The 26651-nt window shown below is 45.3% G+C and overlaps 3 protein-coding genes across 11 annotated transcripts in view; 1 reads left to right on the top strand and 2 right to left on the bottom strand.

Annotated features, from left to right (window-relative positions):
• Positions 1-289, bottom strand: part of gpr180 (G protein-coupled receptor 180) — a gene marked incomplete at its 5' end in the record, with an annotated part of 7096 nt that extends 6807 nt beyond the window's left edge. The window contains one exon of the mRNA XM_079738186.1: positions 271-289. Coding sequence (XP_079594312.1) covers positions 271-289 — 19 coding nt within the window. The remainder of the gene's footprint in view (positions 1-270) is intronic.
• A 980-nt stretch (positions 290-1269) lies between these two features.
• On the top strand, positions 1270-12464 carry tgds (TDP-glucose 4,6-dehydratase; the record flags this gene model as incomplete). Its single annotated transcript, XM_079738185.1, has 9 exons — positions 1270-1318; positions 2538-2686; positions 4788-4886; positions 5300-5359; positions 8018-8061; positions 8451-8616; positions 9154-9209; positions 10739-10836; positions 11310-12464. 9 exons carry the CDS (start codon positions 1270-1272, stop codon positions 11396-11398), a joined length of 810 nt encoding a protein of 269 aa, XP_079594311.1. The 3' UTR covers positions 11399-12464.
• A 947-nt stretch (positions 12465-13411) lies between these two features.
• The window catches only part of LOC307077277 (ATP-dependent RNA helicase DDX3X-like), a 32081-nt gene continuing 18841 nt past the window's right edge, over positions 13412-26651 (bottom strand). For 5 of the 9 annotated variants that reach the window (XM_079738638.1, XM_079738641.1, XM_079738639.1 and 2 more), the window contains 7 exons: positions 26581-26631; positions 23357-23538; positions 23049-23166; positions 22140-22293; positions 21783-21815; positions 21101-21228; positions 13412-20346 (listed from right to left, as the gene is read on the bottom strand). In XM_079738638.1, the coding sequence (XP_079594764.1) occupies positions 20267-20346; positions 21101-21228; positions 21783-21815; positions 22140-22293; positions 23049-23166; positions 23357-23538; positions 26581-26631 (746 nt within the window). In that variant the 3' untranslated portion in view covers positions 13412-20266. The remainder of the gene's footprint in view (positions 20347-21100; positions 21229-21782; positions 21816-22139; positions 22294-23048; positions 23167-23356; positions 23539-26580; positions 26632-26651) is intronic. The other 4 variants (XM_079738640.1, XM_079738645.1, XM_079738643.1 and 1 more) reach the window with 3 other exon arrangements.

Raw genomic sequence — 26651 nt, 5'->3', positions numbered from 1 at the left:
TTTTTCGTGTTTTGTTGCCTCACAACCTGGAATTAACATGGATTGTTTGAGGATTTGCATAATTTAATTTACAGAACATGCCTACAACTTTGAAGATGTTTTTGTTTTTTTTTATTGTGAAGCAAACAACAAATAGGACAAAATGACAGAAAAGTCAATGTGCATAACTATTCACCCCCCCTAAAGTCAATACTTTGTAGAGCCACCTTTTGCAGCGATCACAGCTCTAAGTTGCTTTGGATAAGTCTCTATGAGCTTGCCACATCTTACCACTGGATTTTTTGCACATTCCTCCTTGCAAAACTGCTCCAGCTCCTTCAAGTTGGATGGTTTGCGCTTGTGAACAGCAATCGTTTAAGTCTGACCACAGATTTTCTATTGGATTGAGGTCTGGGCTTTGACTAGGCCATTCCAACACATTTACATGTTTCCCCTTAAACCACTCAAGTGTTGCTTTTGCAGTGTGTTTGGGGTCATTGTCCTGCTGGAAGGTGAACCTCCGTCCTAGCCTCAAATCACGCAGAGTGGTACAGGTTTTGCTCAAGAACATCCCTGTATTTAGCACCATCCATCTTTCCCTCAACTCTGACCAGCTTCCCAGTCCCGGCTGCTGAAAAACATCCCCACAGCATGATGCTGCCACCACCATGTTTCACTGTGGGGATGGTGTTCTTTGGGTGATGCGATGTGTTGGGTTTGCGCCAGACATAGCGTTTTCTTTGATGGCCAAAAAGTTCAATTTTAGTCTCATCAGACCAGAGCACCTTCCTCCATACATTTTGGGATTCTCCCACATGCCTTTTCGCAAACTCAAAACGTGCCATTTTGTTTTTTTTGCTGAAAGTAATGGATTTCTTCTGGCCACTCTGCCATAAAGCCCAACTCTATGGAGCGTACGGCTTATTGTCGTCCTATGTACAGATACTCCAGTCTCTGCTGTGGAACTCTGCAGGTCCTCCAGGGTTACCTTAGGTCTCTGTGCTTCCTCTCTTATTAATGCCCTCCTTGCCCTGTCCGTGAGTTTTGGTGGGCGGCCGTCTCTTCGCAGGTTTGCTGTTGTGCCATGTTCTTTCCATTTGGTTATGATAGATTTGATGGTGCTCCTGGGGATCATCAAAGATTTGGATATTTTTTTATAACCTAACCCTGACTTGTACCTCTCAACAACATTGTCCCTGACTTGTTTGGAGAGTTCCTTGGTCTTCATGGCAGTGTTTGGTTAGTGGTGCCTCTTGTTTAGGTGTTCCAGCCTCTGGGGCCTTTCAAAAAATGTGTGTATATGTACTGACAGATCGTGTGACACATAGATTGCACACAGGTAGACATCATTTCACTAATTATGTGACTTCTGAAGGTAATTGGTTGCACCAGAGCTTTTTATGGGCGTCATAACAAAGGGGATGAATACATATGCACATGCCAAATTTCAGTTTTTTATTTCTAAAAAATAGTTTTATGTATATATTTTTCTCATTTCACTTCACCAACTTAGACTATTGTCTTCTGATCCATCACATAAAATTCAGATTAAAAAAATATTTAACTAAAGGCTGTCATGTAACAAAATAGGTAAAAGGCCAAGGGGGGTGAATACTTTTGCAAGGCGCTGTACACGCACACACGCACACACGCACACACGCACACACGCACACACCCTCCCCCTGACTCCTCCCCCGCCCCTCCCTTAGAGGCGTCCACCCTAACCCTTCCCCTCTGGCTCCCCCTCATTTGTCTCCCCCTTAACTCTCCCCCTCCCCCGCCTGTCTCCCCCTCTAAGAGGGTTCCCCCTCCTCTCCCCCCTCCTGTCTCCCCTGTCTCCCCCCTCACCCCCCCGTCTCCCCCTCAGAGGCGTCCTCCCTAACCCTCCCCCTGTCTCCCCCCTCCTGTCTCCCTCTAACCCTCCCCGTCTCCCCCCCAGAGACCTCCTACCTCTGTCTCACCCTCTTGCAGAGGGTGAACGTTGAGGCTTCTCCCTCCCCCTGACTACCCCTCTGACTCCCCCCTCTGACTGCCCCCTCAGAGACCTCCCACTGACTCCCCCCTCCTCTCCCCCTTTGTCTTCCATCTGTCTCTCTGTCTCTCCCTCTCTCTCTCTCCCTCTCTCCCTCTCTCTCTCTCTGTCTCTGTCTCTGTCTCTCTCTGTCTCTGTCTCTCTCTCTGTCTCTCCCTCTCTCCCCCTCTCTGTCTCTCGCTCTCTCCCTCTCTGTCTCTCCCTCTCTCCCCCTCTCTGTCTCTCTCTCTCTCTGTCTCTCTCTCTCTCTCTCCCCCCCTCTCTCTCTCTCCCTCTCTGTCTCTCTCTCTCTCCCTCTCTCTCCCTCTCTCTCTCCCTCTCTCTCTCGTTCTCCCTCTCTCTCTCTCTCTCCCCCTCTCTCTCCCCCCCCCCTTTCTCTCTCCCTCTCTGTCTCTCTCCCTCTCTGTCTCTCTCTCTCTCTCTCCCTCCCTCTCTCTCTCTCTCTCTCTCTCCCTCTCTCTCTCTCTCTCTCTCTCTCTCTCTCCCTCCCTCTCTCTCTCCCTCCCTCTCTCTCTCTCCCCCCCAGAGACCTCCTACCTCTGTCCCTCCCTCTTCCAGAGGGTGAACGTGGAGGGTACCCGGGTGGTCCTGGCCGCGGCCCGGGCAGCCGGCCACGCGCTGCGGCGGTTCGTGTACGTCAGCACGGACGAGGTGTATGGGGGCGGCGGCCTGCAGGCGAGACTCCTACCTCCTACCTCCTTGTCTCCTACCTCCTCGTTCACTGTGTCTCCTACGTCCTCGTTCACTAGGCCTTTATCCTCCTACCTCTTCGTTTTCTATGACCTCGTTCACTAGGCATTTATACTCTCCTACCTCCTCCTCGCCTACGTCCTCGTCTCCTATGTCCTCGTTCACTATGCCTCCTATATCTTCGTTCACTATGTCTTCTACCTCCTCGTTCACTAGGCCTTTTTACTCTCCTACCTCCTCGTCCCCTACGTCCTCGTCTCCTATGTCCTCCTTCACTATGCCTCCCATATCCTCGTTCACTATGCCTCATATGTCCTCGTCTCCTTCATCCTCCTTCACTCACTGTGTCTCCTATCTCCTCGTTCACCATGGCTCCTACGTTCTCATCTCCTACCTCCTCGTCCTTCTACCTCCTTGTTCACTAGGCCTCCTACCTCCTCGCTCACTAGGCCTCCTATCTCCTCGTTCACTAGGCCTTTTTTACTCTCCTAGGTCCTCGTTCACTAGGCCTCCTATGTCCTCGTTCACTATGTCTCCTACGTCCTTGTTCACTATGTCTTCTACGTCCTCGTTCACTATGTGTCCTATGTCCTCGTTCACTATGTCTCCTAAGTCCTTGTTCACTATGTCTCCTACGTCCTCGTTCACTATGTCTCCTACGTCCTTGTTCCCTATGCCTCCTACCCCCTCGTTCACTAGGCCTTTTATACTCTCCTATGTCCTCATTCACTAGGCCCCCTACGTCCTCGTTCACTATAGCTGTGTTCGAAATCGTTCCCCATCACGGATATAGTGCACTATATAGGGTGCTCGCCATTTTGTAGTGGTGTTCGAATTCTCAGTGGTAAATTTCATGCACTATATAGTGGACTTAAAATACCCAAAATTTGAGTGAACATACGATGTTCCCTACATGTTACTCCCGTGTACCACAATGCAATGCGGTCGTGTTTTTCCGGAGGAGATGAAGAAGCTGAATAACCTCAAACGAATACATTTAATGATGGAGACTCCGGCTTTCATTTAGAAATGTCAACAATTTATTTTGGATTTAACATAGAAAATGTAACATTCAAAATTAATAAGAAAAACCTTGATCAAGGAAATGTAACATTCAACATCAATACAACCTCCAGCTTTCCTCGTGGGTGCCCGGTTTGTTTACATGATGTGGCCGCATCTGTCTGCGTCACACAAATACCCGGCGCATTTACTGACGCAAATGACGTTTAGAAATGTTCAGTGTAGTGTCCGAATTCTCGTTTGTTCGTTCCCTATATAGTACACTATATTATTAACACTATATAGGGAATAGTGAGTGAGTGAATAGGGAACGATTTCGAACACAGCTTATGTCTCCTACGTCCTTGTTCACTATTCCTTTCATACTGTCCTACATCCTCATCCACTATTCCTTTTATATATCCTTTTATATTTTGATGATGTCTGTCTGCATGTGTTTGATGATGTTTGTGTAAAGGGGTTTGATGATGTCTGTCCGGAGGTGTTTGATGTCTGTCCGCAGGTGTTTGATGATGTCTGTCCGCAGGTGTTTGATGATGTCTGTGTGCAGGTGTTTGATGATGTCTGTGTGAAGGGGTTTGATGATGTCTGTGTGAAGGGGTTTGATGATGTCTGTGGGAAGGTGTTTGATGTCTGTGTGCAGGTGTTTGATGATGTCTGTGTGCAGGTGTTTGATGATGTCTGTGTGAAGGTGTTTGATGTCTGTGTGCAGGTGTTTGATGATGTCTGTGAAGGTGTTTGATGATGTCTGTGTGAAGGGGTTTGATGATATCTGTCTGCAGGTGTTTGATGTCTGTGTGAAGGTGTTTGATGAAGTCTGTCTGCAGGTGTTTGGTGATGTCTGTGAAGGTGCTTGATGATGTCTGTGAAGGGGTTTGATGATGTCTGTCTGTTGGTTTTGATGAAGTCTGTCTGCAGGTGTTTGATGATGTCTGTGTGAAGGGGTTTGATGATGCCTGTCCGCAGGTGTTTGATGATGTCTGTGTGAAGGGGTTTGATGATGTCTGTCTGCTGGTTTTGATGATGTCTGTCTGCAGGTGTTTGATGATGCATATGTCTACAGGTGTTTGATGAAGACAGTCCTCTCAGACCATCTAATCCCTACTCTGCTACCAAAGCAGCAGCCGAATACCTAGTTCAGTCCTACTGGGATGAGTACAAGGTACACAGATACAGAGAGAGAGAGACACATATACACAGAGAGACACACACACACACACACACACACGGGGGGAGGGCCTGTCCAGCTAGATGTACACTGGATAGATCAGTCTACCAGCCTACCCAGTGGACCAGGGCAAATGTTGCTCATCTATCCAGCGTACATCTAGGTGGACAAGCCCACATGTGATGTCACCAAAACACAGGAAAAGGCAGATCTTCAAACGGCTTGTAACGGCTGATCACACTCACATCCGGTGGCGTGAAATCACCCCTTTTAAGATCATCACCCTCCCGCACAGATTTCAGCACCACCGGGGTCTGCCCCTAGTGGCCGTATCAGGAACTTCAGCCTTTTACTCTGAAAGGGTCTTAAAGGAACCTCTGTGTGTCTGTTGTTTTTCTTGGCTTCAGTTTCCGGTCATCGTCACCAGAAGCAACAATGTTTATGGACCCAGGCAGTACCCAGAGAAGGTACTGTTAGACAATGTGTCCCTTTTTTACTTTTTAACAATGCATTGCTTTTTGCTTTTTTGCTTTTTGACTTCTAACTTTTTAACAATGTAACTTTAAACTTTAAACTTTTTAATTTCTAACTTATTTAAGAATGTATTGCTTTTTGCTTTTTTGCTTTTTAACTTTTAACTTTTTAACTTTTAGCTCTTTAACAATATATTGCTTTTTGCTTTTTAACATTTTTTTTTTTAACAATGTATTGCTTTTTGCTATTTTGACTTCACTTTTTTTACTTTTTGAACAGAATTTACAATAGAACAGATGGTGGTTATGGATAATTTAGAGTGTGGGGCTGCAACATTTACATTCAGGGCGTTTAGCAGACCCGTTGATCCAAAATGACTGACGATAAGAACATTTGTCCGAAGAAAGTGTGCTATCGGTACAGTAAGGATGTTCTTAAAAACAAGGGCCATGCATTTACAATCGATAGGTTAACTCATTCCCCGTACACAACAGAGATAGCAAGGATAAGAACAACAAAGGTCCCTTTAATTATCACGTACATTAATTAAGTACATAGATTAGTCTTCAAAAAAAACATGAGATAACACTGTCGCTTTTTATCGGATGTGAAAAAAAAAAAGGGGTAACACTGTCGTCTTTCGTAGCCCTATCCCTAACCCTAAACAAGGGGTAAAACTATGTTTTTATATCGGTCACCATGAAAATAAAGAGCAAGGGGTAACTCAATCGTTTCTTATTGTTCATCATCAAAAACGTTCAGACTTTGAACTTTTTGAACAGAATTGACAACTGAACAAATGCTGGATATGGGTTATGTAGAGTGTGGGGTTGCAACATTTACATTCAGGGTGTTTAGCAGAGGCGTTTATCTAAAGTGACGTACATTTGTCTGAAGAAAGAGAAACACCAATACATCGCTGTCGGTACAGTAAGGATGTTCATAGAATCAAGGGCCAAGCACTAACAATCACTAGGTTAACCCATTCCCCGTAAACATCAAAGATAGCTAGGGTAAGAACCACAAAGGTCCCTTTAATTATCACGTACATTAATTAACATTCAATACACAGATTATTCTTCAATGGGGTGTCTTCCAACACGTGTCAGTGATGAGTGATGATTATCAAGACCAATGAAATCCTTGTGTTTCCGAAGCTCTATAGGCAAACATTGAAATACGCACCGAATTTCCTGCACCTTGAGTTCGACCACCAGATGTACAGCTCCTGAAACAAGAGGTTCACGTTGAAATATTATACCACCAGGTGTGAGTGTGATTAGCCGTTACAAAGTGATTTGAAAATCTGCCTCTTCTGACATCAGAAGTGGCTTGTAACGGCGAATCACAACTCACACCTGTGCCCTGCACTACGAACCGCGCTGAACATACCCAGGCTTTCTTGAGAAAACCTGGATCGACAGAGACACAACTCGCAATCAGAGTTAAATGGTACTACGACGCTCACTTAGGATTCGATTAGTCAAGCCAGGTTTTCCGCTTTCGGTTCAATGCGCGTTCACGTGAAAGGGGCGTTTGTCGCCTCATTTTACTCACCTTTACAAACTGGATAGATCAAGAGCAGTCTATTTCACTCAAGAGGAACAGATAGTCATAATTAACTCCTATGAGGAGTTCAAAAATCAGATAACAGCTAGGGGCAGCACAGTTGCACATAATAAGGCTAGGGAGGCGTGCTGGCAAAAAATAGCCCATCATGTAAATTCGTACAAGTGAAAAGATTCTTCATATTGTCCATAAAATATCTATGCCAAATACGGAATTGTTCGCCATTAATCCCAATAGAGTGATGATGATTTCAAAATGCATAAGCAACGTCCAACCTGCCTTATTCTATAATTTATGAAATTCATTTTAAATACACCCTATGTAAGAAATGTATCGCATATGTTTTCACCCGCTGCCAGCACGGCCTTGAGAACATGGGTTAAAGTTCGAAATAAGCACAAAAATATAATTCCATAAACTTAAGTGAATAAGTTTTCCATAAAACGTAAGAATTGGGACTTTTTAAGCTTCACATGAATGCGCGTCACTTGGGAGTCGAACCCCAAAGCGCAAAAATTCAAGACTGACACGCTACCTCCACTCTACCACTCTCTCACGGGGACACAACGCGCAACGGTACGCATAGTCTGCATAAGGTCCAACAAGGACGATCAAATAGCGAATACCCTCTGATGAGGACCTGTATCTCTCATGAAGAATATTCTCAGGCAATGCCAAGGGATCGGTCCCAAAAGAGCCTCTGCCAGAGAGACCCCTGTACGATAGGGGCTCCGAGGTCCACGGGAACACCCAGTAATGGTGACGCCGTTGTCAAAGGAGGGGCTAGGAAGCTGCGCACGCCGATCTAACCCGATACTTAGCTGAAAACCTGCTCCCGACCAGGTTTGGTTGAGAGCATAAGTCACCATGGTGATACAGCGACGGTAAAAGAGACAGACTTTCGTGTCCCAGCTAACCCAGGCTTTGAGCGCAACATACCTCGCTAACCCACTAATCGAGGTTCGTAGAATAGGGCACTGGTGATGTAATATGTCACCTTTATAATAGTCCTGAGGCAAACCAATTCATCACATCAGTTTACCTTGTCATTGTTTAAATTCTCCTTCTTCTCCTTCCTTTAGGTCATTCCAAGATTCGTGTCCCTCCTGCAAGCCAACAAGAAATGGTCGGCATCAGTTATGTTCACTATGCCTTCTATACTCCTCCTACGTCCTTGTTCACTATTCCTTTTATATTCTCCTACCTCCTCGTCCACTATGCCTCCTACCTCCTCGTTCACTGTGTCTCCTACCTCCTCTTTCACTATGTCTCCTACGTCCTAGTTCACTAGGTCTCCTAACTCCTCGTTCACTATGTCTCCTATGTCCTCGTTCACTAGGCCTCCTACCTCCTCGTTCACTCTGCCTTTCATCCTCTCCTACCTCCTCGTCTACTATGCCTCCTACCTCCTTGTTCACTATGTCTCCTACGTCCTCGTTCTCTAGGCCTCCTACCTCCTCGTTCACTAGGCCTCCTACCTCCTCGTTCACCATGTCTCCTACCTCCTCATCCCAGCACCATCCAGGGCTCTGCCCCCAAGTCCCGGCACTTCCTGTACGTGGACGACGTCATCGAGGCCTTCCTATTGGTCCTTGCAAAGGGGGCGGTGGGCGGAGTCTACAACGTGGGCGTCGGCCATGAGGTGCCCATCCTCCAGCTGGCCAGGGAGCTGGTAACGATGGTATGACCCCTTAGCCTTACTGGTTACCACGGTAACACGTCCAACCAGGGAGCTGGTCACGCTGGTACGGCTCCTTAGCCTTACTGGTTATTCTCTCCCTCGTCCTCGTTCACTATACCTCCTACGTCCTCGTTCACTAGGCCTCCTACGTCCTCGTTCACTATTCCTTTTATACACTCCTACCTCCTCGTTCAATATTCGTTTATACTCTCATGCGTCCTCATTCACTATTCTTTTACTCTCATACGTCCTCCATCACTATGTCTCCTACGTCCTACCAAATCATTCTACCAGCCTACCCAGTGGACCGTAGCAAACGTTGCATCTAGGGGGACACGCCCACTTGTAATGTCAGAAGAGGCCAGCTTGTAGCGGCTCATCACACTCACACCTGGTGGTGTAATATGTCCCCTTTAAAACTGGAAAACTGTAGGAAAATCGAGAATCCAACCGAGATTAACGTTACGATTCCCTGACGTGTCTCGAAGTGAGACACCTGAGATGGCATAAACATGAGGTCTTTAAACTGTGTTTCAGATTCAGGATGTTCCAGAAACGCAACTGAGCGACTGGCTTGAGTTTGTGCCTGACAGGTATGTATAATGAAAGAGCATACTTTTGTAATGTATAATTTATATTGTTTATATTGTCAGTTTTTGTTTTCCCTGTTTGTTCTGTTTGTCTTGTTCTGTCCTTACTTTAGCATGTACCTTAGCATTTACTTTAGCGTCTATTTTTTTTTGCATTAGTACTTTCTGTTCTTGTTGTATTGTATTTCTTTATCCAGTGATTTTCCACTGGCTGTTGCAACAAACAAATTTCTCCTAAGGGGGATTAATAAAGTTGTAGCTAATCTAATCTAAACAAATAACATGTGGCAGTGAGTGAAAATTATTCAAGTGATGGACAAGAGGAATCGAAAGTCATTACACAGTCCACTAACTTGTCAGGAAAAATGTCAGTCTATTCAAACTAGGGCTCTGCAATTAATCAGGTTTGATCGCGATTTCTGGGTCACACGATCTCCAAACTAATATAATTATATAATAGATATAGTTCTCAGTTCCAAAGCGTTATTTCGGAGAGAAATGCTGAATAAATGCAATTTTGAACAATTGAGTTTTAACCAAAATAATCGTGATTATGATTTTGTTTTCCATAACCGAGCAGCCTTAATTAAAACAAATCAAAGTCAGCTAATAAACGCTCGGAAAGACTCAGGATTGTCGGGTGGAGGTCTGAACCCCTTCATTCCCTGGTTTGTGTATTTTTTTACTTCCTAACCGTGCGAATACATACGGTCAATGCAATGACGCAAGTAGAAGCCTTGAATGGCGGGCGATGCAAATTCGCCATTCGCTTGTCAATACTTCCATACATATGGTTAGCCTCATAGCATAATTGCCTTAGTCATATTTTGGCCAAATTGTGATATCTAACCAAACCCTACTCTCCTGATTCACTGTGCCTCATTGGCTATGTCCTAAACCAATCAGAGTGCTTTTCACATTCCATAATCACTATCTGCCCAAGTCATTTATTTGACTATGACTTAACCCCATAGCATAATGTATGTATAATGACTCCCCCTTTAGGTAGGAAGAATATTCATTTAAACTTTAGCCTGAGCTGCATATATCGAACTGTAGTTTTTCACCTGTATAGTTGCACACTTGACTGCTTTTTCATCGTATTTCTTTATTTATCTGTCATTCTATGCACTGGCAGAGCTAGTATGTTGTATTCGTATCTATGAGTAACAGCTACTTATGCAGATGGACCATCCATACAACTTTCCTTTTCCACCGTGGCTATGTACTGTGGGATCATGTTTTTTTTTGTATAGGTGGGATATGTATGTACATATGTGTTGTATTGTGTGTATGTATGCTGGCTGCTGGAACACCTACATTTCCCTGCTGGGATGAATGAAGTATATCTAATCTTACCTTATAATTGCCTAAGTCATAGTCAAATAGATGACTTGGGCAGATGGCGATTATGGAATGTAAACAGCACTCTGATTGGCTTAGGTTATAACCAATGGGGCGCAGTGAATCAGCAGCGTTAGTGGAGTTAGGTTAGATATCACACACATTCACACTCTGACCTCCCCGACCAGGCCGCGGGTGGAGCTCCGCTACCCAATTAGCAGCGAGAAGCTCCGGGGGCTAGGCTGGAGGCCGAGGGTCCCCTGGACGGAGGGACTCCAGAGGACAGGTAACTCACAGGTCAAACGTCACCAGGAGGTCAGGTTACTCACAGGTTAAAGGTCACCAGCACCCACCCCATCAGGAGGAAAGGTAACTCAAAGGTCACCAGGAGGTCAGGTAACACACAGGTCAAAGGTCACCAGGAGGACAGGTAACTCACAGGTCAAAGGTCACCATCACCCCCCCCACCACCATCCTAATAGTCTAGTTCCACTTTTGGTTGACTGTGGCAATAGAGTGTTGAATAGCTTCTATCTTGAAGACACATCTGGAAGACACACCCGACTATGGGAAGGGAGATGGATTGATTTATAGTCGAGCTGAGATTGTGTTTCAATGGTGGCTTGGTTACAGCAGCAACGCATAATACCACGCCTCTCCCTCTCATCGTCTGAGTACCAAACAAGGGCATTGATGCTGTGGGCCATCGTGGATCTCCGTCTGCTTTTAAAACGTTGTTTCGTCTCCTCTCTCTTCCAGTCGAGTGGTACAAAAGCAACACGGACTTCTGGCCGGGCGAGTCCAAAGACCGCGGGAACGGGACCGGCATAATCCCCTCTGATTCATGATTTAGGATTCAGTGTTTCTTACTTCATCAGAAGGACAATGAGCTTTGTCTCACTCAACTCAAAAAAAAAAAAGCAGCAAGTTCGATTCTACATGTTTTTACCAAGTATTTCAAGAAAGGGTTTATTTTTATATTTATACATTTTTCCAAAGGTTTATTATACCACCAGATGTGAGTGTGATTAGCCGTTGCAAGCTGTTTTGAAAATCCTCTTCTTTTGACATCACAAGTGGGCGTGTCCACCTAGATGTGTGCTGGATGTACACAGATCTAGCCACGCATCTCGGAGGTTCGGAAGCTCTTACATGTCTTTACGTATACCTTCCCTTCTTCCGAAATAAGAGCCTTCAGGAAACGCCCCTCAGAATTGTGTAGGCTATGACATAAAACCGGAAAATAAGATTGTTTGTGAGACTAGACTTCATAACAGGTATGGATGCCTGCAGGGAACTCTTTGCGCTTCTTTGCCTAAACAGATAAATCAGTTATTAGAACTGCTTGCGATGGTTAACATGAGCGAGAAATTATCAGGTGATGTTTATAATTGTAATCTATAATGTATCGTAATGCAATTGTTAGAATGGGTGTTAAGTTCGCCTCTTAGTGCTTGCTGCAAGTTCAATTTCATCAATGAAATGGGCAGCCATTGTTGTGATGTGACCTCGGAGGATTCGGGTAGCTTTACTACCTCACGAAACTCTGAGCGAAAACTCCGACCCAACAGTGTTCAAAGCACTTTCCTCCGAGCTTAAGGTCCGAACCTCCTGGAAACTCTGACCGTTATGAAGTCGGCAAGATATCTAGGCGGACACGCCCACTTGTGATGTCAGAAGAGTCAGATTTCCAAAACGGCTTGTAACGGCTAATAACACTCATAACAACAAACAATACGGTTTGTCACCTTTAAGGAATTCACAGATGCTTTGTAGTTCAAACTGAACATTTTTCTTTTGGGTCTCAACCTTGGGGCCAGTTTTATCTGAATAATTGCCCGACGGGAACTTAAAAAGAATACAAAGAAATGTCTGGGTTTTGATTCAAATCGTTTGATTACATTGTAAACAGACTATTTTTGTACTGTAAAATACTTGCATTCCGTTTGTGGTTGACACAAATAAACAAGAAATTAATAACCGTGACAGAATTGATTGTTATTTTGACGAATTTTATAGAAGAAAGACAAACCCATACGTTACATTTTCAAAAGCAAACTTTTAATTGTAAAATGATGATAAAACACACATTTAAGTGTTCTGTTGCACAGAGGGCTAAACTAATACATCAAGCACTAATCTACAAGGGGGGCGCTTGTTTTGGTGTGCTGAGCCTCGCTGGAGGCGGGGGGCGGGGCAAGTCTGATCGACCGAAGTTTATAAATATTAAAAGGTGACATATTACACCACCAGGTGTGAGTGTGATGGACACACTCAAAACATGGAACAGCTTTAGGTTGAGGGTTTTAATTGAGCACGCCTAGCAAAATTTAACCTGGTGTTTGTGTTTGCTATCCTGCTGTAGTGCCTGCCATTTTTTCATTATTAGTTTGTCAGTGCACATTACAAACACAATTATCATAGTCAATGCCATAAAACTGTGTAGATGTGTTGCATAGAAGGTTTTTAGCCAGTTGGCTAATTTGTAACCCCAGTACCTGGTCAGGAAATCCTAAAAGATACTCAAAATATAATTTTTCAAAGAACTACATAGTCTGAGTTACAGTCATGCAGCAGATGTCACAATCAACATTTCACAGATTATATCCGGTTGTAGTATCGGTGATTGCTCTCCAGCTGTAGTTTCTAGTGTAGTATGTGTGTTCGCTATCGGGGTGTAGTTTCTGTGTTCGCTATCCTAGTTTAGTTTGTGTGTTTGCTATCCTTAGATAGTTTAGATGCTTGCTATCCGGCTGTAGTTACTTGTCTACTTCCCGTAGACTTCGCCCAACCCCTGGCCCATACATGAGCGAACATCAACACACAAAAGGCCCCCAAAAAAGATGCAAATGACATCGAAGTATCAACAGATCCACATGTTTATTTATTTGTGTTACAAAGACTATAAAGATCGCCACTTGCCAGACATTCACAAGAGTGTAGGGGAAGGAAAAAAAAAACAGCAACTCAAATGAACAAAAAAAATAAAATGTAAATAACTGGAGAGAATCTGGACATTGTTTTTTCGTACTGTTGTGTTTTGTCTTTTTTTTGGTTTATTTTATGTTTTTTATTTTTTTTCTCATTTACCATTTTTGATCTTAACGTTTTGTTTTTATTTTATTAATCCAAACCTTGGCATTGTTGGTTTCTTCCCGATTTTTTTTAGTTCGCCGATTTAAAGACGGTTGATTCCAGCAGATCAGAATTTGTTGGCAATGACAGCCTGTTACGCGAACAGGCTTACAGATCCGATAGAGAGTCCAATATGACTTTAAAGGCAACTTCTGTAGGATTTTCTCCAAACGCATCGCTGTCGATACTGACCGCCGAGCTGTTGGTGCTAGAATTCGGATCCCGTGAGCCGCTTCCCCAAAAAGCAGATTTATCGGAAAGCCTTTTGAGCGATTGAAATTGAAATTTCTGCCCGTCATCGAAAAGAAATAAAATAAAGTTGAAATCGGAAAAATTTGAGAACTTTTACAACTTTTTAAAAGAGACAACGTGAAAAATAAGCGGATCACTTGGGACCGATTCGTCTAACATCAACACTTTCAACAAAAATGTCCTCTGGCTCGTGGAATTCCTTCAAACGGGAATTCCCGCTATCTTGCCACAGGAACGTCGCGGCAAAAAACAGCGATGAATGAAACGAGAAATTCCTACACGTCGCTTCTTTAACATTTAAAAAGCTCACACTACCCGAGAAAAATAGAAATTTCCACTCACACGATCCACGATATTTCGACATTCAACTGCCAGTGTTTTGTTTAACTGTCTTTTGGTCAAGTGACTTTCAATATCATTTTTTTTTTTTATTAGGCTTATAAAAATAAATATTTCTCAAAAATGCTTGATAAATTACACAAACTAGCAGCAGAAGTAGATTCTAGGTCTTTGTTGTTGTGTGCAAATATGCTAATTTCCTCTGTAACTGTCCATCATGAACCCCCTCCTGTGAGCCCCCCGCCTGCCTCGGCTGAACACCCCCGACCCCCACACACTGTTCAACACACTCTGTAGTTGAACACACACACACACACACTTCACCTCACTCAATCACTCTGTGACTCCAATAAAACAAACGCACACAGTTGTGGTCGTCGTCTTGACACACACACACACACACACACACACACACACTCTCCCCTGAGGGCGCAAAGGGAATGCCCTCGAGAAAATGTCTGCTGAACGTAGAAGCTGAATGTACAAACCTAAATAAGTATCGTGTCGCAGCGCATCAGAAAACCGGGGGTGGATTTAAAAGCTCCATCAGCCACATGAAAATCGGGGCGGCGGGTGGGGTGTGGGGTGTTGGGGGAAGACCGCTAACCGCTGGGCTACAGGAGGCGTAGCACCTCGAATGTGTACGGCTATGGAGAACCCCGCTGTGTACAGGATGATGGGGATAATACTGCAGTGCGCAGGACTCTAGAACCACGGCGGCGAAAGGCCAACAACGCCGTGTTTGACTATGTGGAAACCGCTGTGTGTAGGACTGTGCGGACCGTGCAGTGAGCAGGACTATAGAACAACCGCGTGCGGGGATATAAAACCGCAGGGGGGTGTGGAGGGGGCCAACGGAGACCACCGCTGTGTGGGGAAACACCGGCGTTTAACTGGGGGACGTCTAATCAGGGCCCCCGGCTGGGAAAGGGGCGGCACCAAACTGAATGCGTCAAACGTTGGGGGAAAACGTTGCAGGGTGATTGATCCCGTGACCGACCATCTCCGGAGGTCATGTTTTGGTGTGCGGACTTCTCAAGCGGAGTGGAGGGGGGATTGGGGGGCGAGGGGAGGGGAGAGCGTTGGTCGAGGCGCATGTACAAAATTATCTATTTACAAATCTGCTTGTGTGTGCGACGAGGTTGTCTTCATGGTCCGAGTTCGTGGGGTACACGGTCTCTTCTTGAACTTCTTGAACACAGGGTCCTCGTTACTGACTCGGGGGGGGGGGGGGTGGGCAGCATGCGTCGCCAGGGGGCTCAAGTGGAAGATGTTGGAATTCAATAAGATCAAGGCACTGCGCAGGTCTCACAGTAAGTATGGGGTTCGTTCAGACACAATCCTAGCCGTGTAAACCCAGGAGAAGGCCCCCTGTGTTGAAAACAGCGAATCTTGCTAATGAAAAGGGGGAGTGTCCGAAGAATCAGTGTTCTGCTCCGAAAGGTTGTTGTGTTGTGTTGCTACTCAAGGCAGAGGGCGGGGGGCTGGGGGGAGGTCAACTTTTAACGGCTCGTTCCATTAAGGGCCCCGTCACGTCACCGAAGGGAGCAGGGTTCACTCCGTTCTGTTAGGACCTATGACTTTACGGAATCTGTCGAGGCGTAAAAGTCTACGTCTTTTCGGAATACGTCCACGTGTAAAACTGTACGACTTTACGGAATCTGTTGAGGAAACAACTCTACGTTCTTTACGGAATGCTTCTTTTAACTGAATGCTCCTTGCCGGCACGTTGAGGTGCAAGGAGAACCGCTCCCAACATCCCCTTGTAACAAATACAAAAACAACGCACACTAACGCCTAAAAAGCATGCGGGCTGGATCACCGTCAGCTCATATGCTCTCCTCACCAAATACCTTATTTTAAATGTAGAAAAAAATAAACATCAGCAACAAAAAGGTCACAAACTGCCAGCAGGTATAAAAACCGATTTATTTTTCATCAAAGTTCGCGTTTGGGTCCAACTGAGAACTTAACAGTCTGGATTTTTGGCACTCGACCAATTTTAAGACTTTCCAACATAAAAACCAATCGTCTAAACGGTGGGGAGACAAAACTACATTTGATGTCACGTAACTGATGCTGCCACAGTACAGCTTTCTAATCGTCTTGATGGGAAACGGCTCCAGTTGTCCCATTGTAAGGGAAACTGATATATTTCTGACAAACGATTCCCCGAAGCAACCTAAAAGTCAGTGGCCAACGTTGCCACAGAACACAGCCAGAGACGCCCTGAACTCGCAAGCAAGACCCCGAACAATCAATGAGCACAAGCGTTACCACGTAAAAAAACACCTCCCTAGTTGCTCAAGGTCCAGAAGAGTCTCGGCTCGCGATTCCACTGCCTAAGAGTTGAGTTCCCCGATGGGATCATATTAATGCCCTCGCCACTGACTTGAATAAAGAGATTCAACAGGGATGCCCTCCCTCGAGTTGTGAGGGGTTTTGAGGTATTCAATGCTGTAACCATGGCCTAAAGACTATAGAGGGGCTCTGAACAAAAAAACTTCAAATTCAATTAAGACAATACCAGCGAGACTTTATCCCGTTTGACAGTTCAAGTTACACATGGGTGTGTGGTTCTTCAGTTTCTTAACAATGCAAACCAGCCATCCTAGGAGTCTAATAATAACTTGAGAAAAAGGATTGAAATCACTATTGCTGTTGATTATTCTGGCATGTACATGACCTCTGCTTGAAACTTCAATAAATTAAATATTTTGTTAGGCTGCCACGTTTTACAGCTTATGTATGTGTCGGGGGGGGGAGTGAAAATCGATGTTTAAAAAAAAAAAATGGAGTACACAACAATTGAGAAAGAGACCTGAATTAGCTAAATAAAAGCCTGTAGAGGAATATTTCATTTCTGCTAAACTGCAGAATTTTATGTTTACTTCTTGACCAAAAAACAATAACACTTGCATACGTTAACTTGCCTTGTTTTGTCTCTCAAAGCCGATGTGCAAAAAATTAAGGGAAGTAGAACGACAGGACCTCGCGTGTGTTACCAGTAAAGAATCTTCCTCACTGGGACTATTTTAATAAAAAGGGAAAATACCCCTTTTTTTAACATTTGATTTTGTAAAACTAAATCCTTCTTTGACCAGAGGAAAACAAGGAACAAATGTATCGCAAAACAAGATTCACCAAAAACGGCACGCATCTCATTTGCATACATTTGCACAAATTTACCACAGATGTCGGAAATCCTAAATCACGTACGAGAATAGGAGCGTCTCACCCCCTGAATACCCGAAAAACGAGGCCCTGTTTAAAAAATATATAAATAAATACAAAATGTACGTTGTTTTAATTTTTAAACTCAAATCGTACAGACTGTACATTTTGACTTCTGCTGCTCGGAAAAAAAAACATTTTAGAAGCGGGAATGGACTTCGTGTCGGGGGTAAAAGAGACTAAAACCTAGCCTCCGATATATCGCCCGGACAGAACTAGCTTGGCTTCCCGGGCGTGACGCTCAGACGTTTAACTCGACTTCTATACACAAAGCCGATGCTAGTGGTGTCCAGCGCCACTGGCTAGTGATGCCCCGTCGTACGACGCCCACCCCCCCAAAACACGCCCATCCCCACTCGACTTTTTATCACCTCCAGGGAACCAAATGGATAAACTTCGAACGGCTTGTTTTTTTTTTAGAGAAGACTTCTTCATACTAGACTCTCCAGGATAGAGTGAGCGAGAAATAAATTGAACTCTTTTGAAATGATTTGCTTTGTGTGTCCCCCTTTGAAATGGGAGACTTTTGGTGGACGAGGGGCTTCTTTAAAACATCGACATTGGAAATAGGTTTTCCCGTCTGCAGTCGTTGCGACAAAGGATCAGTTTCCCAAAGCCAATCTGGCGCCACTGAGCTCTCCCGCGGACACTTCGGACACTTGTTCGGACACTCGTTTTCGATTTTCGGCTGGTAGCAATGCGGGTTCCACCGCTTTCATTTCTGGGGGTCAAAAGGTCGGTAAACCCAGTGTACAGCTTCACATTGTGGCCGAGCCGTCTGCACATCCAATTAATTTTTTCAGAGAAAAGAAATCATAACTTCGTTTTTTCCGAAAAAATAAAATACATATATTTTTTTTTGATTCCGATTAAGTGGTCGGAATGGCTTTGGGAAACCCCGATGTTGCCCCCCTGAACCCCCAGCGCTCACGGTGTGACACCTAAGTCACCTCGAAACAGGGCGTGCCTTCCCAAAAGCATGTTACCCCTCTGCCGTCACCTCAACTGTCTCACAACCAGTTACTTTCGTGGAAAATGTCGTAAAATTAAAAAGATACACAGCAAGGTCCACGGGCTGTTGCGATGCCGTGACATGTCCTGTATTTAACATGAACACATTGACGCTTTTTCATCAATTGGTTGTTTCGCTTCACACAAACTTCGGACGCAATCTTGGCATCCCCGAAAGCAGGATGCAGTGTGTGGAATTTGACATTTCAATTTCAAAACACACACACACACACACACACACACACACACACACACACACACGCACACACAAACACACACACGCACGCACTTGTGTGAAAGCGGGTTCGATAGACTGGTACTGGCCCTTCGGCGACGCGGGTTGAACACAGCGACGCAGATAAGATGCTTTTGGGATACGGCGTGTCAATGAGACCCTGCTTAACTTCTATAGACGAACGATTTTTTAGGTTGTTTGCCAAGGTTTGATTTAGTTCTAGTTGGGTTTTTCCTTCCAAATAGAAATCCACAAAACATGTTCACCAAAACATGATATTAAAGACATATTTGAGTCACAGCGGGCTAAAGAGTTGGTCGCCGGTTTTATACACATATATATTTATTTATATTTATATATATATATATATATGTATATTCAGGCAATTAAAACAAAGAAAAACAATTGCAGGAGATACCGTTCTGATTCTCGGAGACACAGTACACAAACAAATGCTCCATCGTTTTTTGCAGCAAAGAGAAAAATGCATTTTTGAGCGGGTGGAATTTAAAAGTGCACAAGTTCCCGACTTTACCACAGTTTATCGTCGAGAAACAACCATCGTGTCTCGCCGGCACACCTGCCAATCAAATTTCTGCCTTTCTATCCAAAAAAATGAAAACTCTGCTAGGATACTCTTACTGTCTGTCTGTCGCATGGCCAAGAGAAAACGGCCCGTTTCATGGGATCGCTTAAACGACGAAAACACTGAAAGCTCTCTTTTAAACGCTGCGTGACGACTACTGGTGGCTGGGCTGGGTGACCTATGAAAACAGCCATGCCAGTGCACACACGGTCACACATCGACACTTAAAAAGAACTTAAGTCCAGGGGGGAGGGAGGGGGGGATCTGGCGTCATGCCTTTTAATGCCGAGCCGTGGATTAAGGGAGTTAAGTTAGTGTGGATCTGGGAAACACAGGCTGGTCACACGCTGAAGTCAGGGGAGGGGGGAGGCGGTGAGTGACAGCTACATGGGGGGGGGGGGGGGGGTCATATCTCCCTCCCGCAGTGTGATTCCCCCTGAGCGATTTTTAAGGGGAGACTAAGGGTTAAAAGGGGAAACTTTGAGTTTTAATTTTTTTTTTTTTTTTACCTCCGCTTTTGGGACGAAAAAAAAACACGGCGACTCAAGACTCTCTGTTTCGAATCCCCAGCGTTAAGGGGAAGCTTTGCGTTCGTCACGGTGATGATGAACCCAAGTGCACTAGAAGCTGAAGGGGTGGGGGTTTAGGGGGCGGGGCTAGCAAGCGATCAAAGACACAAAGTCCCATGAAAAACAACTGACTATTGTGTGGGATCCGTTTAGGGCTGTGGACTCTGTAACGGGAGGAGGAGGGGATGCTGGACGAGGAAGAGGATCTAAAAAAGGGGGGGGCACAACATTTCCGCACAGGGGGGCATGCTGTGGAACGAAAACAAATAAACCACTAGAGGAGGGTACGGTGAGAGTAAGAGGAGGATGACGATAGACAAATGGGGAGGGGTTAAGGGTCATTTGGGGGAGGGGTTTAGTTGCCCCACCAGTCCACCTGGGAGTGGGAGTAGTTGCCCCCGTAGCCATCGCTGCTGTAGAAGTTCCCGAAGCCCCCTAGAGAAGACAGAGAACACACACACACACACACACACGTTAGGACCACAACCAGTAAGGTGGAAAACGCCTCGGCACAGACCGACCTGATCCATGCAATGTGTGTCTGCAAAGCCTCCTCCCGTATCCCCATCGCCCCTTCTCCTCCCTTACTCTCCCGAAAAGACCCATCTTACGCACTTATTGTGTGTTTGTACATCCTGGCACTTAATGTACACACTTATTGTGTGTTTGTACGTCCTGGCACTTTATGTACACACTTATTGTGTGTTTGTACGTCCTGGCACTTTATGTACACACTTATTGTGTGTTTGTACGTCCTGGCACTTAATGTACACACTTATTGTATGTCACTTAGTTATTATTGTACTTAGTTGCGTCGCATCTTACCTTATCTATGTTGTATACGGTGAATGGGTTAACCTAGTGATTGAAGATCCTTACTGTACCGACGGATATGTTACTCTTTCTCCTGACAAATGTAATTATTGTAAGTCTCTTTGGATGTAAGCATCTGCTAAACACCTTAAAAGGTGACATATTACACCACCAGGTGTGAGTGTGATAAGCCGTTACGAAACCTGCCTCTTCTGACACCACAAGTGGGCGTGTCCACCTAGATGTGCGCTGGATAGATCAGTCTCCCAGCGTACCCAGTGGACTGTAGCAAACGCTGCTCATCTATCCGTCATAGATTGATGACGGTTTATGTAAAATGTTACCTTTAAATGTAGATGTGAATCCTTGTACTTACCTCCTCCGAATCCGCGGTTCCCTCCGTGCACCGATTGGTTGCGGCCGCCACCGCGACCACCAAAGCCCCCGGGGTTACTAGCGGCGCTGGTCTGACGGTAGTCCCTTGCGGCAAACCCACCGGAGAACCTGGGGGAGAGAACCGACACTTAGCCGGAGAACCAGGGGGACAGAACACTTAACCCAATCCACCAGAAAAGGTGTCCATCAGAACAAACATTTAACCCAATCCACCAGAAAACGTGGAACACAGAACCGATACTTAACCCAATCCACCAGAGAAAGTGGCCATCAGAACCAACACTTAACCCAATCCACCAGAGAAAGTGGCCATCAGAACCAACACTTAACCCAATCCACCAGAAAACGTGGAACACAGAACCAATACTTAACCCAATCCACCAGAGAAAGTGGCCATCAAAACCAACACTTAACCCAATCCACCAGAAAACGTGGAACACAGAACCGATACTTAACCCAATCCACCAGAGAAAGTGGCCATCAGAACCCCACTTAACCCAATCCACCAGAAAACGTGGAACACAGAACCAATACTTAACCCAATCCACCAGAGAAAGTGGCCATCAGAACCAACACTCAACCCAATCCACCAGAAAACGTGGAACACAGAACCGATACTTAACCCCATACACCGGAGAACAGTACCAATTGCTCCGACCCACCTGGGAACCTGTCCAGCAGAACGGTAACTTGACCTATCGGAGAATACAGGCTTTTGATTAACCCAGGTATCCTAACAAAGGCTGGCGTCTGTGGGGGGATCCTGAGTGTGGTCTGAGCAGAACCACAGCGACATCGGGGCAAGGTTCTTCCTCTGCTCCTTAACTTAACTCAACTCCTTAACTCGAAGTGGATGTTTATTGGTAACAATTTATTGAAAATTTACGATGACCGTATGAAACCCTGCGTAAAAGTCTATAAAGGTTTCCAAACATCGGGAAGACATCCAGAACTTTTTCCTCTGGACGTGCAGACTTTTTAAAAGTAATCATAAATAAGCCAAACTTTTTTGCGTGTACCTCTTGGAGCGCCCGCGGCCAGTGCTCTTGTGCTGGTGCTCGTAGGCGAGGCTCTCCAGCCAGGACGGCACCTCCTGCTTGGCCTCCACCAGGATGTCCAGGAGGTCCTTCGTGATGTTGCCGTTTTTGTCGTTGAAGAACGACGTGGCCAGACCTAGCGGGGGGGGAAGCACGGGATGAGGTTTTTGTTTAAAAGATGCTTCACGAGTTCGGAGGAAATCCTTGCACAAAAAGCGATCCTAGGGTGATGATTTTTTTGTAATTTCTGATGTTTTACAGAAATTACATAACAGCTGGATACATTTTTTTGTAAATTATTTTTCAATTAACATTTTCTATCTGAGATTGTGTCTTTTCTCGGGGGAAATTTCATAATTTGCAGTTAAGCGTGTTTCTTTTAGGGGCAAAATACTGAATAAACGCACGTTTTCACGTTTTCAAACTCAAAAACAATCGTGATTTCCACATTGACCAAAATAATCGTGATTATGATAAAAAATAAAATCAGGACTGAGCTGCCCTATCTGCCCATAACGCCGACGGTGGGCGATGCGACGATCACTTTATTGGTCTCCGAGGGGCAATTTAGAGGGGGTGCATAACAGCTAAAAAAGAGACGATAAACAAACACAAGCAGCACAAACACACACTACACAATCAAGCAGAACACACACTGCAAGATCAACACACACACACACACACACACACTACACAATCAAGCAACACACAAGCAGCACACACTGCATATTCAACAAACAAACACTACACAATCAAGCAGCACACAAACGCATCACACACACACACACACACTACCGAATCGAGCAACACACACACACAATACACAATCAAGCAACACACACATCGCATCAACAACATTCAGCATGTGAGTATAGATGTGTCGTAGTTTACCCAGGTTCCCCACGCGGCCCGTGCGCCCGATGCGGTGGACGTACTCCTCGATGTCACTCGGCAGGTCGAAGTTGATGACATGCTTCACGTTGGAGATGTCCAGGCCTCGGGCCGCCACCTGCACACGGGGACGGATCGGATACAAGAAGGGGGGGGGGGGGGGGGTTACTGGTTCAATAAGAGAATTTGTTTACAATGTATAACTTGGGGCTCCCTCTCTACACTGTGTCATCACAGTCAGCCAAGGGGTCCTAGGCCTGAAAAGCGTTGAAGCCCCCCGGTCTGGGGTACTTAAGGGGCGGCCTTACCGCGGTGGCCACCAGGATGGGGCAGCGTCCGGAGCGGAACTGGTGCAGGGCCTCCTCGCGGTCGCGCTGGGACCGGTCGCCGTGGATACTGGTGCAGGCGTAGCCCTCACGGTACAGGAAGTCCTCCAGGGCGTCGGCGCCCTTCTTGGTCTCAACGAACACCAGCGTGAGGGAGTCCTTCCCTGGGGGCGGGGGAGGGAGCGAGGGGATAATGACCGCACTGCATTTATTCATGAGATATATAAACATTCACCCGTTCATGCACCCATTCACGCACACATGCACCCATTCACGAACACTCACAACGACGGCGTAGTCAACCATGCTAGGCGACAGCCAGCTCGTCGGGGAGCAGTCGGCTAGGAGGAGCCAGGGATCGAACTAGCAACCTTTCGGTTACCAGCCAACCTCCTGAGCTAATGCCGCCTCTATAGGGAGGTGTTGTGGGGCTGTGGACCGGGGGTACTATATGTGTGTGAGGTGGCACTCAGAGGGAGGGTGGGGGGAGGGGGGGGGGATGGAGGCTGACGATGATCTCGGGGTCTTAAGGCTAGGGCCGTGCGATTTATCGGATTTTGATCGGGATGTCGATTTTTCGGTTGATCGAGCTACAAACTAATGTAATCGAGTTGAATTTTTATTAATATTATATATATCTTTTAACATTCATTTGCAAGACAGCTGGATATAAATTTGTACATTCTTTTTTATTCCATTTTTTTCTATTTTAACATTTTGGGTATTTTTTGGGGAAATTTCAAAGTTCAAACAGTTAAATGCTGAATAAACACATCATGTTTTCAAACTGAAAAACAATTGTTTGAATAATCATGATTTCAACATTGACCAAAATAATCGTGATTATTATTTTTTTCCATAATCTGGCAGCGCTACGTATGGCTGAGCTATGAGCTGGACAGGGAGTGAATTATTTTGCTGAATATGCAAACGTCACTTCAGTTTAAATAATGTACAACATAGTGAATTTACGTGTTTAGCAAGAGCTACTCAACTTAAAACTCAAATACTGAAACAAGATGGCCCCTCACATCAGCGTTGCCAGATGATAGTTATTGTATTTGTTTGGTGTACAACTAATGCAAACAGTCCCATAATGTCATAACATTTGTTGTACTCACTCTAGGGCGCGCGCTCTCTGTCTCTCTCATCTCTGGCACTCTTTCCTTTTTTTCTCTCTCACTTTCACTCTCAGCAATTAAACAGCTAACTGATAAATATAGTAGTAAATATAAACTCCTTGATATCTGAATTAATTTTATCTTGTGACAAGAGTTTCAGACTTTGATTTTGCCTTTTGTAATTTAGTGCAACATTACTATGTTGGACTGTGAGTAGACGATGGCTGGTTTAAACAGCCACACCTGTCGGAGTCTGATTGGACTCTGGAAAGCTGCACATCTGTTGCTCGTTGACCAATCAGGACGTGCGGCATGGACATTTGCTACACACTTACACTTCTGTTCAAAAGGTTTGTGGTCGCCCGGACAGTTTCATGTTTTCCAAGAAAACCAACACTTTTATTAATATAATATATATATAATTGCACATCAATTAGCCTTTTAACACGATTAAAATTGTTATCATTAGAACACAGGAGTGATGGTTGCTGGAAATGGGCCTCGGTATCTACCTATGTAGATATTCCATTCAAAATCAGCTGTTTACAGCTAAAGTCTGTCCTTTACCAAATTAACAATGTCTAGACTTTCTGATTACTCCGTTATCTTCATTGAAACAAACAGTACTTTTCTCTAAAAAATAAGGACATTTCTAAGTGACCCCAAACTTTTGAACGGTAGTGTACATGTGGTTCAACACATGGTGTTCATCTATTGAAAACATGATGTTGAACCGAGCACAATTACATCGCCATGTCAGATATATATATTGACTAGATATCGCATTCGGCTTCTACCGAATGCGATGTTACCCTGCGGCAAGATGGAGACGGCATTGACGCATACGTTCCACTGAACAGCGCAGCCCAGGCAATATCAGTATATAGATCTATGGCCATGTCAGAGGAAACGCTGCCCGCGTGGACGGCCACTAAGGTAGCCCAACGTGGGTGACTATTCACCGTTTCAAAATGACATACCAAACAGGACAAGGAAAAGTGCAGCCAGGGATGGAAAGTGAGCAAGGGGGTAGAAATGGGGGGGGGGGGGGGGGGGGTTGGTGTTGTGTAGAGTTTGGGGGGGTGCACGTTCCCTCCTCATGTCCCGGGGGCTACGGAGGACCACACTTACAAGGTAGACCACCCAGCAGTATTCAGAGGACAACATGGCCCAGGCAGTACATTTTGACATGGTACATCACAGGTGGTGGCGGGGAAGGGGGCATGGATAACGATGGCCTGAGCAGGCGGAACAGAAATGAAAGCACACAACTGAATCGTCTTCAAAACCACGCAGGAGATTGCTCCAGACAAAAAAATATAAATAATAAAGTGACTCCGGGAATGGATGACAACGACGGCCCCTATGAGCAGGTGCGTCCCAAATGGGGAGGGCGGGCGGGATGTACAGCAAACAAAATCAAACTTAACGGTGACAGATTACACCCCCAGGTGTGAGTGTGATTATCCGCTCTACAAGCCGTTTTGAAAATCTGCCTCTTCTGACATCACAAGTGGGCGTGTCCACCTAGATGTGTGACGGATAGATGAGCAACGTTTGCTTCAGTCCACTGGGTAGGCTGATCTATACAGCGCACATCTAGGTGGACACGCCCACTCATGATGTAAGAAGAGGCAGATTTTCAAAACGTCTTGTAACGGCCGATCACACTCACACCTGGTGGTGTCACATGTCACCTTTAGGAATTCAAAAGGAACGACAAAAAAAATAAAGTCAACACCTTTGATAGAGCAAGCGACTAAAGTGGGGTCACACACGGGGGCGCGGCGACAGAGTGAGTGGAGGACGCTTTAGGGACTGGTTAAGGGGTAAATGGCGCCCGGGGGAGAGAAGGGGGGGGTCACGCCAAGGGGGCCGTTGGAAAAGCCATCGTCTCCGAAATGTGGAGAGAGCGCAGTGTGTCGTCCCACGGGTAAAACCGGTGTGCGACCCCTTGAGACGAAATAAAAACAACTTAAAAACAAGCTAACTTCAAAAAAAATAAACTTAACAATAAAAAAAGATTTAAGTATGGAATGGAAGGGAGGAGGAGAGAAGAAAAACTGTGGGGCAGGGGGCTCTTACCGGGCTTTTCTATGGTCTCTCCTGTATTGTCCTGTATCTCGCTGGGGATCACTTAGAGAACAAAACCATCC

This window comes from Pollachius pollachius (genome assembly GCF_949987615.1).
Source record: "Pollachius pollachius genome assembly, chromosome: 6".
Classification (NCBI taxonomy): Eukaryota; Metazoa; Chordata; class Actinopteri; order Gadiformes; family Gadidae; genus Pollachius; species Pollachius pollachius.
This window is presented reverse-complemented; position numbering and strand designations above follow the sequence as displayed.